This window comes from Rhineura floridana, chromosome 19 (assembly GCF_030035675.1).
Source record: "Rhineura floridana isolate rRhiFlo1 chromosome 19, rRhiFlo1.hap2, whole genome shotgun sequence".
Taxonomy (NCBI): domain Eukaryota; kingdom Metazoa; phylum Chordata; class Lepidosauria; order Squamata; family Rhineuridae; genus Rhineura; species Rhineura floridana.
The window spans coordinates 23478312-23496845 of NC_084498.1; the positions used below are offsets into that span (position 1 = coordinate 23478312).

The 18534-nt window shown below is 46.8% G+C and overlaps 1 protein-coding gene across 3 annotated transcripts; it reads right to left on the minus strand.

The window, feature by feature from the left end:
• Positions 1-638: 638 nt before the first annotated feature.
• SDSL (serine dehydratase like) lies at positions 639-14853 on the minus strand. 3 transcript variants are annotated; one of them, XR_009759672.1, is made up of 9 exons: positions 14740-14853; positions 11603-11802; positions 7917-7956; positions 6993-7132; positions 5950-6038; positions 4872-5099; positions 4243-4367; positions 2138-2389; positions 639-925 (listed from the first exon to the last, which is right to left on the minus strand). XR_009759672.1 is itself a non-coding variant. In XM_061603039.1 (8 exons), the coding sequence occupies exons 2-8, from the start codon at positions 11771-11773 to the stop codon at positions 2196-2198; spliced, it is 987 nt and encodes a 328-aa protein (XP_061459023.1). In that variant the 5' UTR covers positions 11774-11789; positions 14740-14853; the 3' UTR covers positions 639-2195. The 3 variants fall into 3 exon arrangements, 2 of the variants coding, with proteins under 2 accessions (XP_061459023.1, XP_061459022.1); XM_061603039.1 differs by having other exon boundaries at positions 639-2389; positions 11603-11789; XM_061603038.1 differs by having other exon boundaries at positions 639-2389.
• Between the last annotated feature and the right edge of the window lie 3681 nt (positions 14854-18534).

Below are 18534 nucleotides of genomic sequence, written 5' to 3' on the forward strand. Positions count from 1 at the left end.
CAGCAGCTCTCCAGCCTTTCCGATCTTCCTTTGCAGCCCTGGCTTGAAAGGAATATTTGTTTGTTGGTTTAACAAAGTTTGTCTCCCACTCGACTGTAACTAAAACCTCTCCGGTGGTTTACAAAAAGAGAAAACGTACATTAAAACTGTCAATAAAAAGACAATGTTCAAAACAAACAACAGTAAGAATAAAAAATATAACTAAAAGCAACAGTTAAGCTGAAAACAGATTAAAACACCGGACAAGTTCTATGTGGCTTGCTGGAACAAAAAATGTTGGCCGTGAGCCACCATTTTCAGTCTCCCATAGTGCTGCTGCACAATGCGCTTGGCCATGTTGACTGGGGCTGATGGCAACTCCAGTCTGAGCTATCTGGAGGCCAGCACATTGGCTACCCTTGACCTAAACTATTCACAGCCACTGAAAATGTGCTTTAATAAAAATGCTTTCCTTTTCTTTTGGGAAAATTCACAGGCTCATACTTTGTCAGCTAATAAATAAACAAACAATTTGTTTATTATTTGTATTCCTTATCCTCCCAGCCACGGTAGTTGCAAGACCCAACTCCGCAGCCCAGGGACCCCAGCAACTGAGGATTTCAGCAACTGCCCAAGGATACCAAGTGCTAAAGCTGGGCGGAAATAACACATTTTATTATTATTACAGTTTAAAATTTTAAAATTCAATGTTAAAAACAACAAAATTCATTACGATTACATTCGCAAGAATATGAATATGAGCCAACAGTGTGATGTAGCTGCAAAAAAGGCAAATGCTATATTAGGCTGCATTAACAGAAGTATAGTTTCCAAATCGCGTGAAGTATTAGTTCCCCTCTATTCAGCACTGGTTAGGCCTCATCTTGAATACTGCATCCAGTTCCGGTCTCCGCACTTCAAGAAGGATGCAGACAAACTGGAACAGCTGCAGAGGAGGGCAACAAGGATGATCAGGGGACTGGAAACAAAGCCATATGAGGAGAGACTGAAAGAACTGGGCATGTTTAGCCTGGAGAAGGCTGAGGGGAGATATGATAGCACTCTTCAAGTACATGAAAGGTTGTCACATAGAGGAGGGCCGGGATCTCTTCTCAATCGTCCCAGAGTGTAGGACATGGAATAAAGGGCTCAAGTTGCATGAAGCCAGATTTCAACTGGACATCAGAAAAAAACTCCTAACTTAGAGCCATACGACAATGGAACCAATTACCTAGAGAGCAGAGCTTGGAAAAGTTACTTTTTTGAACTACAACTCCCATCAGCCCCAGCCAGCACATACTGGCTGGGGCTGATGGGAGTTGTAGTTCAAAAAAGTAACTTTTCCAAGCTCTGAGAGGCAGTGGGCTCTCCAACACTGGAGGCATTCAAGAGGCAGCTGGACAGCCATCTGTCAGGAATGCTTTGATTTGGATTCCCGCATTGCACAAGGGGCTGGACTTGATGGCCTTATAGGCCCCTTCCAACTCTACTATTCTATGATTCTATGAATAGAGTGGGTCCTGAAAACGTATGCCTCAAGGGTCAAAGGGCAGGGCAGAGAGACGAGCCTTCAGCATTCACTGAAAAAAATGTCCCATGAAGATGCCATCTGCAGATGCCAAATCCTTCCAGATGACTTGGAGAGGTAAAGCCAAGCCAGTAGCAGGGTCTTAAACACCCAACAGCCCAGGATCATTCATGGGTCTGAACTGGGAGTGTAGAATTCCTTCCTGGCAGCCGTTATGGCAGCCCAATGGTGTGTGGGACAGGGAGACAGGGCAAAGGGCGCCTGGCATCTAATCGCTAAAATGGGGTTGGAGAGCTTCAATCCCGGGGGCCAAATGCAGCCCTCTAGGCCTCTCTGTCTGGCCCTCAGAACTGCACCCTCTCTCCTCAGGCCACACCCCTCACTGGTCCTGCTTTGCGCCCAAGCCCTTTCTCCTGGCTGCAATGTGTCCTCGAAGCCTTCTCGCTTGCCTGGGAGGGAGGGGTGTGTGCGTGTGTGTAGAAACTGGCCTACTGCACAAAAGTAAAATTGGCGTTCATTGCTCCGCCCAAGTTTGCCTCTGACCCCACCCACCACAGGCATGTGGCCCCTGGAAGGTTGCCCGGAAGGGAACACGGCCCTTGGGATGAAAAGGGGTTCCCCAGGCCCTACTCTAAGCCGACGAAAGCTTCCTCGCCAGCCCGGTTTCCACGTCAAGCGTTGCCCTTGTTCATTTCATCCTCAGGTGCCTCTTCAGGGTCTGGAGCTCCTCCATGTGGATGCCGCTTCCCCCGCACACAATGACCACAATGGAATCCAGCTGCCAGCTCAGCCGTCCCTCTTCCTGCAGCCGCTGGATGTAGCCCGAGTACAGAAGGGCCAGAGAGGCCCCGCAGGCCGGCTCCACCAACATGCGCTCATCATCTGGGGAAGAGCAAGAAAGGGAGGGGATTCATGGCAGCTGGTCCAGAATGGCTGGATCCCAAATCCTAGAACGGCCTATTGGCTGACTTTATTTGTTGTTATATCCCATTGGTCCTCCAAGGAGCTTAAGACCTGGTTTTCCCCTTCATGTTTTATCCTCAAAACAACCCTGCGAGGTAGGCGAGGCTAAGAGGAAGCAGGGACTAGCCCAAGGTCATTCTGGTCTCTCCTGCTCCAGTCCAACAGTCTGTCCCAAGAGGTAGCTGTTGTGACACCCTCTAATGTTGTTGGAGCTGATGGGAGTTGGAGTCCAACAACCTTTGGAGGGCACCATGTTGGCTTCATCTGAGCCATTACACTACATGGGCTTTCTGGGGAAAGTGTTGATCTAGGACACAGCATGTCCCACAAATGCCTGGAGCGACATCCCTGAATTCCTCAGGGGCCGCCTCTCTTGTGCACTTTCTGTCTCACTCACTCTCCTTCCCAGTCTCTCTTCCAGACCCACCTCTTTCATGAATCCTTGCGCTTATCCTTATTAAATTGTGTAGTGGCAAATTCAGAAGTGCAGGGTCTCTTTCATGTTTATTGGCTCACAGGATGCTGGAGACATAGGGACCCTGCTGGGACCCTCCTCCCAGAAACGTAAGGGGTCTAAGACCCCCTGAGACCCTGGATGACTACACCACTGTCCTAAAGTCTTAGGACACATCCACTGTCCCGAGCCACTGTTTTGTATTTGCTCTGATTGGTGGGCCTCAGGATTCTAGTCTTTTTAATAATAATAATAATAATAAAGCCCAAAGCCTGCCCATCCCACTCCACTTTCGGGTCTGATATTGTTGGAAGTGAGGCAAGAGCAACTCCTGTTTTCTTCTCCTTGTAAGCAGGGACTTCACTTTTGCAAATATCTCCAGGATGTGTTTATGATGGCAGCCCATTTGCTTGAAATGTATGGCGTGGACGTGAGCCGAATGAACGAGAGCTCCTACAAGCCACTACGAGGAGCTGTCTGCCAGCGGTTGTCTGCTGGCACAGCAGCTCTGTGCTTTCGGCCCAACGTTTCAGGGCTAACGTGGCCTTCATTGCTTAACATGCAGTCTTGCCAGTGATTTTTTTTTTTTTTAAAAATACTAGTTGTTCAGGGGGACAGTTTTCATCAGAACAACAGGGAAAATTGGAAATGGCTGGTATAGATCACAGGCAGGCAGACTTCAGGCTTGCAAGATCTACCTTGCTGTTTCACTAGAAGCCTGAATTCCACCAATCAGAGCCAAGGGCATACCAGTGGAGGCTGGTCCATTGGGGCAAGTGGGGCTCTGCCCCACCAGCCTCAGTCACCTGTCTGCCTTCTTTCTTACAACCAGGTCAGGGGGTGGTGGAGCTACCCGTCAGCTTCTTGTAGAACTCAGCAGAGAGGAGGATGGAGACAAAACTAGAAGGAATTGACTCTGCTTGACATGGCTCTGGCTCTGCCTACTGTTCAGGTTCCATGCATTCCGCCCCACCAGTCTCGCTGGGCACCAGCCACAATTGGTGCATACACTTAGAGAACAGGGTGCCTTTGGGCATATTCTCAGTCCAGGATTTTTTTGTTTTCAGTAGCAGAACTAGTTGGATCCAACTAGTTGGATTTGTTTTTTAAAAAGTGTGCAAACAAGCCATCATCATCTTCATCAACACTCCCTCTAAAAGCAAATTCAGGCAGTGTCGGCAGAAATGGAGACACTTGCCCAACTACAGAATGTGCAGAATCAACTGCAGAATCTCCTGAGCTGACACAGTGGCTGGAGCAGAGTATGCCACCATCTCCCACATTTCAATCCATCTCTACGACACCCCTGAAAACTCACCCAGGAACCGCTCTATGGCTTCCACAGCTTCCACGTCATCCAGCACATGAGAGACAATTGAACACTCACTGGCACAATCCAAGGCCCTCTGTGCCACTCTCTTGGCCCCAAGGCACTTTGCCACACTGCGGAATGGACAGCAAAGAGTAAGAGAGGTGGGCAATTCATACCCAGGGACAGAGGCAGGAAGGGAGTCATGGGCTATTTCACAGATTTATATCTCAACCTTTTCCCAGGATGGAACTCTAAGCACACACTGGATTCCCAGGAGGTCTCCACTGAGGAACTGAAGAGACCTAGGTCTACTTCGCTTCAGCAAGGTTACTACATCATGTGACTTTTGTAGGCTGTTGGGGCAAGGCTATATTTTGTACAGCAGCTGGAGGAAGAGGTGTCCCTCTAATCACAAACTCAGGTGTTGAGTGCCAACAGAGAAGGACCCAACTCTGGGCCACTAAAAAATGAAAGGAGGCACCAGCAGGTTCAGGAAAACCCTGAAGTTTGGAGAAGTACAAAATCATTTTTTAAAGGAGGAGAAGAAGGAAGGAGAACATTTTGTCTTTTTATTCTTTTAATTGGGTCTATTATTCAAGCTAAGTTTGCTGCCCTCTCCAGCCCAAATAACCCACCTGGTTATATCAGGAAGAGTGATGAGTTGTCCTGCTTTGATAGCTGCATTGAAGCTGTCAGCACCTTTTGTCTCCACAGCAACAATGGGCACATCCATCCAACCCACTTCTTGCAGACCGGATACCACCCCAGCCAGCAGCCCACCTCCGCCCACAGAGAGCACAATAGCTCCTGGCTTGGCATCTAGGGAGTCTCTCAGCTCCTTGATGATGGTGCTGTGGCCCTTCCTGCGAGGAGAGGAGACACTCTTGAAAGGCAGTCATTTATGGGGAGGATCCTGTGAGCCAAGGCTGCCCAAGACATATTGCTGTTCTCCCCCGCCATGCAGAAGCTAACTAGACTGGTAGTTAAACCTCACTTGATTGGTGATGCACTATACTAAAGGGTAGCAGGCTAGTTCAGGAAGTGTAAGGCAGGCTACCTGGAAGCCACAGTTCTGTCCTCCAGCACTTCATCTCTGTCCTCCATCCCTCAGTATCCTCTGACTGAAGCAAGCTATAAAGATCTGCCACTTGCTCCAGGACTCTGCTGAGACAACAAGTATGTTGTGCCTCAGCCACCAGATAGCTAGCCATGGTCCTGAAGCCTATCCCTCTCCAAGGTGCTGAACATGACACCCCTAACTTGAGAAATGCGGAGTGAGCTGAGATCATGACAAGCAGGATTTACTTTAACTTGCAGCTAGACACGAATAGATGAGAAAAGGTTAAAAATAAATAAAAAAAGAAAATACATGCTGGCTCCTTTAAAACCTTCTTAACCTTACATTATTGGGAAAATTACATGATGAGTTGAGGGACGAGCAGTGCTCTGGCTTCTTATACAAAAGGGGGAAATGCTTAGAATAATCCCTGATCAGAAGCATATCCATTTATACCCATTCATTCCTGAGTGCATTTGTTTTGGAACACGTGGAAAGTGAACCGACTAGGCCCAAACAAGAAAAGCCACCAAGGAAACTGTGTGGCCCACACACACATACACACAACAAGGACTAGATAGGTGCATAGAGCCCAATCCACTTGGTTGGCAGAGAGCACAATAGCTTCTCGTGGATGTACTTTCCAAAGTTCTTACCACACCAAAGGATGGTCAAAAGGGTGGACCTTGACCCAGCCATCTGTCTCAGCTCGCACCATGGCTCTGGTGTTGGCATCATCCCACACCTGCCGGAACAAGGAAGAAGGGACCCCCCCACTGAACTGAGAGAGCAGCCGAAAAGCAATTGCTGGGAAAGGCATTGCAGGGACCATCTGGATGACATGTAACTTTAGCACGGAGCTGCAGTCACCCGTCCTTCACAGCCTAAAGGGACGGTATTGGAAGCAGAAGGAATTCTGGCAACAGTAGTCCTGTGGGGAAGGTGAGGGATCTCTGGAAGAGAATTCTTAGCCCCTGTGTCAAGCTGCAATTCTACGAGTCCTTTACAGCTTAGGACCAGGATACCTAAAGGATCAAGCCACCCCCTGCCTACCCAAATGATCACTGCATTCTGCAGGAGAGGGCATCCCACAGATACCATCCTATCAGGAGGTATGTTCCTCATTGGAACTCTTCCTTAACCACACCCCTCTTTCAAGGCCACACCCTTCTCCTGTCCTGCTTTGTACCCCAAATGTTTCTGCCTGGCTGTAACGTGTCCTTGAACTCTGAAAATGCCTCGTTTGTCGACCGTAAGACACAGAGGAGAGTGTGACTGTGTACAGAATAGAAACCAGCCTACTGTGCAAAGGTAAATTTTACATTTGTTGCTCCACCCACTTTTGCTTCTGGCGCCACACCACTGGCATGTGGCCCCCAGAAGGTTGCCCAGATGGGAATGTGGCCCTTGGTCAGAAAAAGTTCCCCGACCCCTTTTTTAACATAGTGGACCAGTTGGCACCTTTCCTGCTGTTTGTGCACCATCACAAAATTCTCCAGCACCAACTGCAGGGTTGAAGTGGCCCATGGCAACAAATTGTTCTGGTGGGCTTTGCTCAGTGGTTCCCCCTGCCACTAAGCTCTGGGATGGGCCCTCCCAGTGTGCTCAGGCCTTGGCAGCTGCCCAAGTACACCTGGTGGTGGCGCCAGACCTGCTTGAATCTTATCTGTGATTCTGAAGCGTTTGATCTTCCACTTACTTTCCCAAAGATCTCCACCTCTGCACCTAACTTCTTCAGCTTCTTCACCGTCGATGGTGCGGCACTTCCAGGTACAACAATGGTGGCAGGGATGCCAAGTTTGGGGGCAACGTATGCTGCAGCAAGGCCGGCGTTGCCACCTGCAAGGAATGGGAGAAGGAGAAGGGAGAAGAAACCATTTTTGGCACAGCAGCAGTTTCTGTGCAACGCTGGGGACTTTTTATTTACCAAAAGCACCCAGGGCCAGCCCAAGGCATTTTGTGACAATAGTTTGAGATGGCTGGGACAGGCAGGGTAGCCTACACAACTCTGTCCTCCAAGAGAGGGGAAGGACCAGGGATCTTTGAAGGAGTAGCCAGAGGCCTGCTGCTGACCCACCCCCAGGTTTGGCAACCTAAGGAGATGGCCTCACGTTGCCTAACAGTAAGGCCGACCCTGCATGCAAACTTCAAAACTGAGTCACGGTCAGAAGTAACTGATCCTTGCCAGAGCGCTGATCGTTTGGCTCTCGTGACAATCATAAAGGAACTGCATGGCCCAGTTTTGTCTCTGTTCCCTGCCCACCACCACTGGCGTGTGACCTTCAGAATGTGGCCCAAAAGGGAAGGTGGTCCTTGGGCTGGAAAAGATTCCCCACCCCAGTCTAGCAGCTGGAGCTTCTCTTCCTGACCTGATGCCCTCTGGATGTCATTGGACTCTTACTGCCATCAGCCCCAACCAGCATGGCCAACAGTCAAGGATGATGGGAGGTCCAATAACATCTAGAGCACCACAGGTTCCCCGTCCTTGTTTCAGAGGAAGGCTGCCAATCGGCCATTATTACGCTAACCCTATCAGTACAGAAAAGGTCAATAGAGTGCTGGACATCCAGTTATTCCAGCTAAAGATGGGAAAGGTGGACTTAAAAGGCAGGTGAGTATTTACCTGATGAGCAAACGAAATGTTGGCAGCCCTTCTTGGCAACCTGAAATGAACAGGAGAGAAGAGCCAGTTACTTCCGCAGTTTTGGACAGGTGTCTCTCCCAGCCCTCTCTGGAGATGTCAGGGATTGAACCAGGGTTCTTCTGGATGCAAAGCAGCTGTTCTGCCACCGAGCTACAAACACAGGAAGATAGGAAGCAGCCTTATGCTGAATCAAACCATTGGGTCATCTAGCTGAGCACTGTCCACACTGAGCTCGAGGCCTTTTGCATGTAAGGCCAGCATTCTGCCTTAGACTGAGTCAGACCACTGGTCTATCTAGCTCAGTATTGTTGACACTGACTGATAGCAGCCCTCTGGGGTTTCAAAGAGGACATTCCTAGCCCAGCTGGAGATGCTGAGAAGAGAACCTGGGACCTTCTGCATGCAAAGCAGGCCCTCTGCCATAGGAAGCTGCCTTATCCTGTGTCAATCCATTGGTCAATCTAGCTCAGTACTGTCTGCACTGACCGGCAGAGGTTCTCCAGGATGTCAGCAAAGGAATGTTTCCCAGGCCTACTTGGAGATGCCAGAGATTTAAACCTTGGACCTTGTGCATGGAAAGCAGGTGTTTGTCACTGAACGATGGCTCTTCCCCTTGGTGGAAGTGTGGGAGAGAGCTTAGGACTTCATCAAACTCTTCCCTGTCAGATTCCAGAGGAGAATCTGTGTTAGGCAGCTGCAGTGAATACCAAGAAAGATTCTTGTGGCACCTGGAAAGCTAACAGGTTTATTATGACACAAGCATGCATGGACTCGAGTCCATTTCAATGGATCAATCAAGTGCTGGCTTCAGTTGACAGCCATGTATGTTTTTATGCATGTATGTGTAAGTAGAGATGTGCTCAAATTTTGCAGATTTTGATTTTCACACCAGCTTTCCTATTTATTCACTTTTTTTTTTTTGTCCTCGCATATTGGGTTTTTTCCTAGTGGTTTTCCACGGCCGAAGTGGATTTTTTTAAATAATTGCCTCAAAAATATCTATACTAATTTTAATATTTTCCTTAAAATATCAATATTAATATTGGTATTTCCCTCAAAATATCAATACTAATATTAATATTTCATTTAATATATTGCCATTTTTTCAAAAAAAAATCTATGAAAATTCTATATTTTTGCGGGGCAAAAAAGAATCGGCTTTTATAGCAAAAAGTGAACATTGATTCCTGACAAAACAGTACTGGAAGGAAGTTTAATGGAACAGAAGTCAAACCAGCACCGAAATGCAGATCCCATCCCTGTGTGTAAGTATCACAAAACATTGTAAATAGCAGAGCCAAACGGTCGTGAAAGGAGCGGAGGATGGTCCATCAAGGTGAATGGGGCATTACCACACCAGGTTGCCCTCAGCCAGCCCCCGACTTCTACCTGTCATTGAAAGTCAGCAGAGTTACACAGCAGTTGCAACAGATTAGTCTGTTAAGACTGCTACTAAAGGTGAGATTTATTCCCTGTAGGACCAGACCCAGACCCTGTGTTCGTCATCAAAGGGCCATCTTCATGTGCCCCTTTCACGGGAGATTCAGAGGGTGGCAACATGACAACGGGCCTTTTCAGTGGTCCCCCCCCCCCAGCTGTGGAATGGTCTCGCCAGAGAGGCTCACCTGGTGCCTTCTTTATCCATCTACAGCTGCCAGGCAAAGACTTTCCTTTCCACTCAGGCCTTTGGCCCTTGATGCGCACTGCCTTAGTGATTCCTTTTTGTTTGGGATTTAAGTTTTAATGCAGTGCATTTTTAAAATCTGTTTCATATTGCATTTTTTTAACTCTGCTGTATGTCACCTAGAGACCTGTGAGTGTGAGGCAACCATTGTCGTTACTAACATACATAGCCAAGTCTCCGAGTAGCAGCTCCGAGAGACGCATCCTCACAACATGGAAAGAGAAAAGGAGAGTGTGTGGTCCAAGATGAAGCGGGAGAAGATGCTCAAACAAGCAAGGTGGTCAGTGCACAAACACCACTCTTTCTGACTGGCACCTCCTACTGGTTCAGGTAACTAACTGTAAACACTGTTGTCTCATTCCAGCATACCATTGGCTCTACCTGCCATTGTCACCACCTCTGTCTGTCATTGGCCCTGGAGCCACCTATTGTTGGTCTTCCTGCTTTTCTGCCCTGGCAGGACCAGTGGGCACCAGCCCTTACAGGTGACAGGTACAGTCTGTGACAATTCTATGGAAAGCTTCAAACGTGTACAAGATAAGCACAGTGACCCTTCTCAGCAGCAGTTGTTGGTGAAAACATCCACTTTGCTTTGGTAGGTTTTGTTGTTGTTCAACTTGATTATGACTTATGGAGACCCTATGAATCTTTTTTGGATATATTCATAGGGTTTTCATGGTAAGAGGTCTTAAGAGGTGGTTTGCCATTGCCTTTCTGTAAGCCTATGGCACCCAGTATTCCCAGGCGGTCTCCCATCTAAGTACTAACCAGGCCTGACCCTGCTTAGCTTCTGAGATCAGACAAGATTGGGCGTGTTCAGGGTAGTACTAAGTTTGCTAGATTAATGGTATCTTAATGCAGACTTGTAGCAGGACAGGAAAACCCCTTCTCAGTTCAGACCTAAGTAAACAGAATCAAACTTCTTATCCGCACTATACATTTGTGTACACTACACTATGCAACCACAAAACAGTGCTATACCATTTAAACAGTTGTGGCTTCCCCCAGAGAATCATGGGAATTGTAAAGGATTTTGAGAAGAGGAACTCCCCTCCCATTCCCTTCACAGACTTACAATTCCCAGAATTTCCTGAGAAGAGGGATTGATTGTTAAACCATCCTGAAAATTGTAGCTCTGCGAGGGGGATAGGGGTCTCCTAACAACTCCCAGCACTCTTAACAAACTGCAGTTCCCAGGATTCTTTGGAGGAAGCCAAGACTGTTTAAGGTGGTAGGATACTGCTTTAAATGTATAATGCATATGAAGCCAAGTTCTGATTCAGCAACCTCATACTCCAGTCTCCCTTTAAAGTTTCTTTGCTGAAAAATGGGAACTCCCAAGTCATCAGCAGAGTGTCCTCCTGGGAGACTGACATGTTCTTCCAATGAATGTTGCCATTTCCGAGTCCAGGTTTGTGCCCTTTTTATTCTTTGGCACAGAGGAGGATCTGTTTGCCTTACGCAGACATTGTGAACTGTGTAATATACATCATTTTGGAAGATAAGTGTGTGAATGAGCTCTTGATATGGCTGGGTTATTCAGTTCTGTAACAGTGTTGCATAAATACATATGGGTCAGGGTTTGGTATCTGGGATTGTTGCAGGGTTTGATCCCTTTGTGACTCTGTTTTCTGTGGCCTATTTACTGATTTTCTTCCTGCATTTATATTCCATCTTTCCTGCAAGGAGCTCTAGGTGGCACACAAACATGGTTCTCCCCTCCCCATTTAATCCTCACAACAACCCTGTGAGTTGGATTTGGCTAAGAGACAGTGACTGGCCCAAGGTCACCCACTGAGCTTCATGGCTGAGTGGGGATTTGAACCCCGGTCTCCCAGGCTGTAGCTCAACACTCTAACCACTACACCACACTGGCTTGTTGTTGCTGTTGGAGAATAACTGTTTTGGGTTAGGTAACTGCCTCTAAGCAAAGCTGCCATTCTTCCACAAAGGAACCTCTAGCATACCTGCAGCCACTCACCTGTTGGCAAAAGTAGCCAATACCTCGGATTTTGAAGGAACCCATGGGCTGGACATTCTCCAACTTCATATAGACTCTGGTGCCAGCAGCTTCGGAAAGGGCCATGCTCTCTAGCACAGGAGTCACAACGTGGAATGGTCTTTCCTCACAGCCACCGGACTGGCCCTCCATCACTTGTGGAGATTGCCTAAAGCAAAGAACTGTAGAATTGGAGGGGGGTGAGGCTTGCAGGTTATCTCATGCAACCTCTGCTCAGTGCTGGAAATCAAGAGCTAGGGCATTCCCTAACAGTTGGCTGCCTGTCCCTGATTGAAGACCTCTAGTGAGAAAGGGCCTGCCACATTTCTGGCTAATCGCATCCCTTGTTGAAACTGCTCATGCCATCAAGATATGTCTCTGAAATGTACACTTTGGTTGCTTCAGCCCATCAGATCTAGTCTACTCTCTGAAGCAGTTTTTGCCCCCTTCCATGTGACATAGACATGTTAGGGAGGAGGAATGGAGGAATCTGTCAATTTCCATTTCTCCCCATTCCTCATTTTTTTCCAATCTTATATTCAGTTCTCTACACTTCTGCAGACATTTGCATTCTTTTTTTTGAAAAATCCTCATGAAGATTCATCAGCCTTTTAACACAAAGTTCTCCTAATAATGTTTCTTTATGCAGTTTTTGACTAAAATGCAGATTTTCGCAAGCAATTTACCCTAACACAATGCCTTTTTGTATAGGTTTCACTAATATATGCATGTTGATGCACGCTTTCCCCTATAATATGCATTTTTCTTTGGTATGCCTTGTTTGGTTGGAGAACTACATCTCAACATATAGAGAAGTGCAAATTTCAAAGGATGATTGTGTTTCAGTTCTTTTATTGGCTAGAGAAGTGTGAATCAGCTAGTTTCTCAGTAAAATGCAAACAAAATTTAAACTTCTCCCCCCATCCCTATTAAGGATCCAAGAAGAACCCTGCCGGATCAGTCAGAAGAGTCCATCCGGTCCAGCAGATTCTCTTTTATTTATTTATTTTATGGATAAGACCGTCATACAATCATACCAACTTATGATACAAATTTCCACAGTGGCATATGTTATGAAACAGGGGTGGGGAACTTCAGATCTTGAAAGGGAGTGAATGCGGCCCTCCAGACCTACCCATCTGGCCCTTGGGATTCTCCCTCACTGGCCCTCTTCTGCAGCTTCCCAAGCGCTTTTTGCTGCACTGGGATGCGTCCTTGAACAGTGCTAATCCCTCTTCCTCTCCTGGATGAAGGATGGAGAGGCAAGTGTGCTATAGAAACCTCTGCTTCTTGCATGACTAAAATATAACCTGCCACTCTGGGCTCCTTCTGGGCGGAAGGGCGGGATATAAATTTAATAAATAAATAATAAAATAAAACAAATACTGGACAAAAGGTAAGAGTCACTTTTTGCCTCCAGCCCCACCCACCACTGGGATGCGGCTCCCAGATTTCCCATTTCAGACTGAAAAATGCTCTCCACTCGTGCTATAAAAAGCAAATTGCTAGGGGAGGGAGAATATAGCTAATAGCCTGCTTAAGAACTATCACTAGACCTACCCTCTGTTTGTAGGTTTATCTCAGGTGTAAGGAACCTTTGGCACTCCAGATGTTGCTGAACTACAACTCCCATCATCCCTAGCTAGTGAGTGGCCATGCTTGCTGGGGCTGATAGGAGTTGACATTTGGCAACATTTGGGGGGCCAGAGATTCCCCATGCCTAGTTTTTCTTTTCTATTTTTAATCTGTGGTGGAGGTCATCACTGTATCTTGTGGGCTGAGGTGCTAGCAAGTTTCTTCCACCAGCCTGGTCTTTACTCACTGAGGAGGCACAATGACTTCAGCCTGCAGCCCATCAATCCTAACATCCCCAGCTAGAGCTAGGAAAGGACTCCCTGTCTGAAATCCTTGAGAGCTGCTGCCAGTCAGTGTAGACAATATTGAGCTACATGGACCGATGGTCTGATTCAGTAAATGGCAGCTTGTCCCTGCTCAGAATTCAAATGCACCCCTTCCCCTTTATTTATTTGAAAATTGAATGTTACTGAAACAACAAGGCGATAGCACAGTGCATCAAAGCAAAACACATTATCATTTACTTTTTTCAAAACATCTCTGGGAGATGTACTTTAGATATCTAAATGCCGGCAAGTGACTCAGTTAGTGACGAGGATTAAACTGTCAAATGTCATGGCAATAAATCGTTCCTGAAAGACTTCTGGGACTCAGGTGGAATTAAATTGTCCCCTCGTCTAATAATAAATGTTTAAAAAGGTCCACACGTTGCCATAAAGTTATCATATCCTATACTCCTCTAATCACATTACATTGCTGCCTAAGTGCCTCAGCTACAGCAGTGAACCAAACTTTTGGCCACAAGCCTTGCACTGAAAACGGCAGTAGTGTAGTGACAGATTCAGAATTGCAAACTGTGGCTGAAATGTAACTGAATTTAAGGTCGGAAAACTAAGAAAAACTGAAACCGACAGATCTGTCTATCCCTTCCAATCTGTCTGCTATCCTAATGCTAAGTTCAAGCCTACCCACCCCCCACTGCTCTCTCCTCTCGGGATTCTTTTTCTTTAAACCAGACTTGGACCAGTTAGCCCTTTAAATAGAGGACCTTCAAGTAGAGGATTCTCCTCCGTAAAGTAGGACACATGGCCACCTAACACTAGGCTGCATACACATGCCATACATTTAAAGCACATGGCTTCCCCCCAGAGAATCCTAGGAACTGTAGTTTCCCTTTCCCAGAAGTGCAATTCCCAGCACCCTTTACAAACTACAGTCCCCAAGATTCTTTGGGAAGAATCACGGGACTTAAATGGGCTTTCCATGTAGGGCGTGCCTGCAGCCAGCTCTCACACCTGGCATCCCGATCAATGGAAGGCCGCAATCTTTGCACAATATTTATTATTTTTCTGGCATTCCATTTGCAGGCAAAGCAACATCACTTGCCTGTAAATCTTTTGTTTCCCCCTAAGATCGGCCATTTTAATTCTGGCCAAATCAAAGCACAAACAACAGAAAACACAGGCTTTTATCTTCCCCGCCCCCAAAAATTCAAAGACCGTCCCTGGGGATCTCCCTCCCCACATCCATCGCTGGAGAGGTACCTCTCTGTCTTTCTGAACTCCTCCAGAAATGGTTAACGTCTCCCTCAGGGTCCAGAGGAGTTTTTCTCTCCCAAAAAGTGCCCGGCTGTCACTCTCAGCTGTGGTGACTGAGCAAAGTTTATTCAGAGAGGAGGAGACCAGGAATGTTGCCAACGGGGAGGCACAAGCAATCTAAGCAACAACTGTTTTTCAGCCTGAATATCTTTTCTCTACAGTCAGAGTGACAACTCGCTTCTCAGAGGACTGGGAATAAAGGTTGGGGTTAGGGGAAGAGAGAGACCTTTATTTACACCCCACCTTCTTCAAAGGAGCTCAAGGCTGGCTGTATGGTCATCCCATCCCTTTTAACCTCGCACAACAAGCCTGTGAGGTAGGTTAGGATAAGAGAGAGAATGACTGGCTCAGGGTGACCTAGGAAGGATTTGAACCTGGATCTCTGTGATCATAGTCCAACACTCTCACTGAAGCCCCCTCCAGACTTCCATTTTACTGTGTCTTCGTGTTTGTTTGAGCTCATGAGGATGGCTGAAACTGTTAGTGACCCTGTTTTCAATATAACTTGCAACTGCAAAGATTTCAGGTTGGACCTACAGCTTCGTTTTGAATCGCTGTGTGTCCCGTAACTTCTGTAACTTTTTATACCGCAAATGTTCCAGATTTAATTAATTGTCCCGCTTTTGTTGTGCAGGGGTGCCCCTCCTCCAGGGGGCCACAATGCAGTAAAACTGAGGAAGCATCTCATAACAACGGATACAGCAGAACGATGCGTAGATAGGCCAGTAAAAATCCACCACTTATGTACTACGACTGCGTCAATGAGATGACATGTTGCAGAATACACCCATGAAATAAACGCTAGACCGGAGAGGCCCAAGGACTTTCATGCTGGTCTTGCTGTTTCGTGACAATGACACTCTTTAGAGTGATAAGAACATGAGTTGCCAGCTTTCTTAGGGGCCATACATCTACGCCTTTAACAGCAGCTTAATATGCCCATATTGGATGGGTGCTTTTCCTGACTCTCACCTCTTCAATTCCTGCATGCCAGATTTCTCTCAAAGATACAGAAGCAGGAGCAGAAAAATAGTTGGCAACCCTAGCTGGAGGTCAATGGGGACTCCCTTCCCATGGAAACAGAAACTGCAGAAGAGGGCTTCTCCTCAGGACCACAGCAGGGAAGGAGAGAGTTAAATTTCCCTTCCGTGTCTGCTGTGGTTTTGATAATCATCAGACACACAAACACAACCCACTCAAGCTGAATGCTATTTGTAGTTTTGTTTTTAAGAGCTAGTGTGGTATAGTGGTTACAGTGTCAAACTAGGACCCAGGAGACCAGGGTTCAAATCTCCACTCAGCCATGAAGCTCACTGGGTGTCCGTGGGCCAATCACAGTCTCTTCTTTGTTTGTTACATTGATACCCCGTCTTTCTTTCATCAAGGAATCCAAGGCGGCATACATGTAGTTCCCAGGTGGTCTCCCATCCAGGCACTGACCAGACCCAGACCTGCTTAGCGTCACCAAGATGGTGGCCTCATGTGCCTTCAGACCATAGCCTGGGACCAGTCTCTTAGCCTAACCTACCTGACAGGGTTGTTGTAAGGATAGAATGGAAAGGGGGAGAAACATGTAGGGCACCTTGAGTTCCTTGGAGGAAAGATGGAATATAAATGCAATAATAAATGTTAAATGCAAAAAAAAAATGCATTTAGCATCACCACCGCTAGTTTGGCCCTTGAGATTTAGCACTGCTCATTTCATTGATAATGCCATGCCAGTCTTATCGGTGCAAGCATAAGAAGCCTGGTTGCCATTTACTTTGGAAATGTCTTTGAACTTTGGAATCTGAGCAGTTCTGAGATTAATGAGTTCCTTTTTAATATGTAACACATGCGCACAGTGCCAGAGTCCATCCAGAGCAACTGATGCCAATTGCAAGTCATATAAATTATTGGTAAGAATATTTTCAAAGGGGGGCTGTTCAGTTGGTGAAAACACCTGAAATTCATAAAGCAAATAAAAAGGTAGGTTATCAGATATTCGTATAGCAGCCAACCTATCAGGAAGCCTGTGATACTAGCCCATGCATGACCAAACCTGTTCAAATTGCTTGGATAGATGCATCCAGAATACACTGTTTAACCCACACCGATTCAGATGGTGACAGTTAACATTGCTTTTGATTTTTACAGACAGAAGTATGTTTCTGTCACTGTCTTCCATCCAGGCAATTTCAAAGGTCAGAATTGCTTAGCTTCAACAATACAACATGCAACATGTGCCTTCATATCATTTTCTGGGCCATTCACATATCAGGAAATTATCTGCAACGTGAAATTGCTGGTGTACCATATAGCAAGCAAGTGGTTTGATGCAATTGCTTGCGGACCGAATAATGACAAAGAAATTTTTCTTTGTCGCTACATGTGTTAACAAGCATAGACTTATCAACATTTCCCGCGTTTGTTCTAAACCAGGGGTGGCAAACCTTTTTTTGGCTCCACAGGCCAAATCCCTATCAGACCCCAGCCTTGTGGGCCAGATTTGACAGGTGGGCGAGGGCTGTCCACCTGCCAATCACCGGATGTCATAATGACATCAGGTTACTGGGCACTTTGAACACCCAAAGTCGGGACGTCAAAGCCTTACAGTGCCTGAGGCTTTGCCTTTATCACCCATCAGCTGATAGGCCAAAGCCTGCTTTTCCTTGATAATGCACAATTGGGGGGTGCCCTTTAAGGGTCCAGCCACATTTCTACTTGCACCACACCTGACATCAGGCTTGGAGGTGGGCGTGGTTTGGGGGAAACGGCTACCCAGGCCCAATTTGAACGCCTGGCGGGCCAAGTTTGTCCTGCGGGCTGGAGGTTCCCCACCTGTGTTCTCAACAAATACATCAATCTACAAAACCTGCATGAGGGAAAAAACATGAGTGCTACCCGAGGGACGGATGTGTCTGTCGGTTCTGGTTCTCTGTTCTTCTCATTTCTCCAGTCTTAAATTGAGTTCTCCGCATTTCTGCAGCAATTCCTCTCCTTTTTGAAATCCTCATGAAAATTCTTCAGCATTTTAGTGCGAACGTCTCCTGCGAAACACATTTCTGCGAGCAGCTCCTGCTCCTAACGTAACGCATTTTTGTATGCACACACATTTTCCCCTTGGATGTCTGCATTTTTGGAAACGTTGTTCGGTTGGAAAACTGCGTTGCAAAATTCGGATAACTGTGCATTTTGAAGGATAAGAAGAACCCTGCTGGGTCAGGCCAGTGGTCCATCAAGTCCAGCATCTTGTCCTCACAGTGGCCAACCGGATGCCCCTATGGGAAGCCTGCAAGCAGAGCCTGAGCTCAACTGTGCTTTCTCCTCCTGTGATTTCCAGCAACTGCTATTTGGAAGCATGCTGCCTCCAACCACAGTGGCAGAGCATAGCCATCACAGTTAGTAGCCACTGATAGCCTCACCCTCCAGGAATTGGTATAATCCTCTTTAAAGCCATCTAAGCTGTGTGTTCAGTCCCTGCCTTGTTTTGGACAGGGCAAATTTGATACATTTGTCTTTAAATGAGAACCAGATTGGACGTCTATCCATCCTCACTACTGCTCAGCTTGGAAACATTTGATGGGGTGTCCCACCCGACAGGGTCAACAAAGTGACAGCCTGTTGTGCAACGTCCCATTTCAGTCCAACTGCCCAGGCGATGCACCCTTTTAGGCAATCTGTAAAAAAGCAATTAAGCTGCTTTTGAACTTGTAAGCGTTGCCGTCTCATTAAGCCTTTTCAAAGGGAGAGACTGTGGGA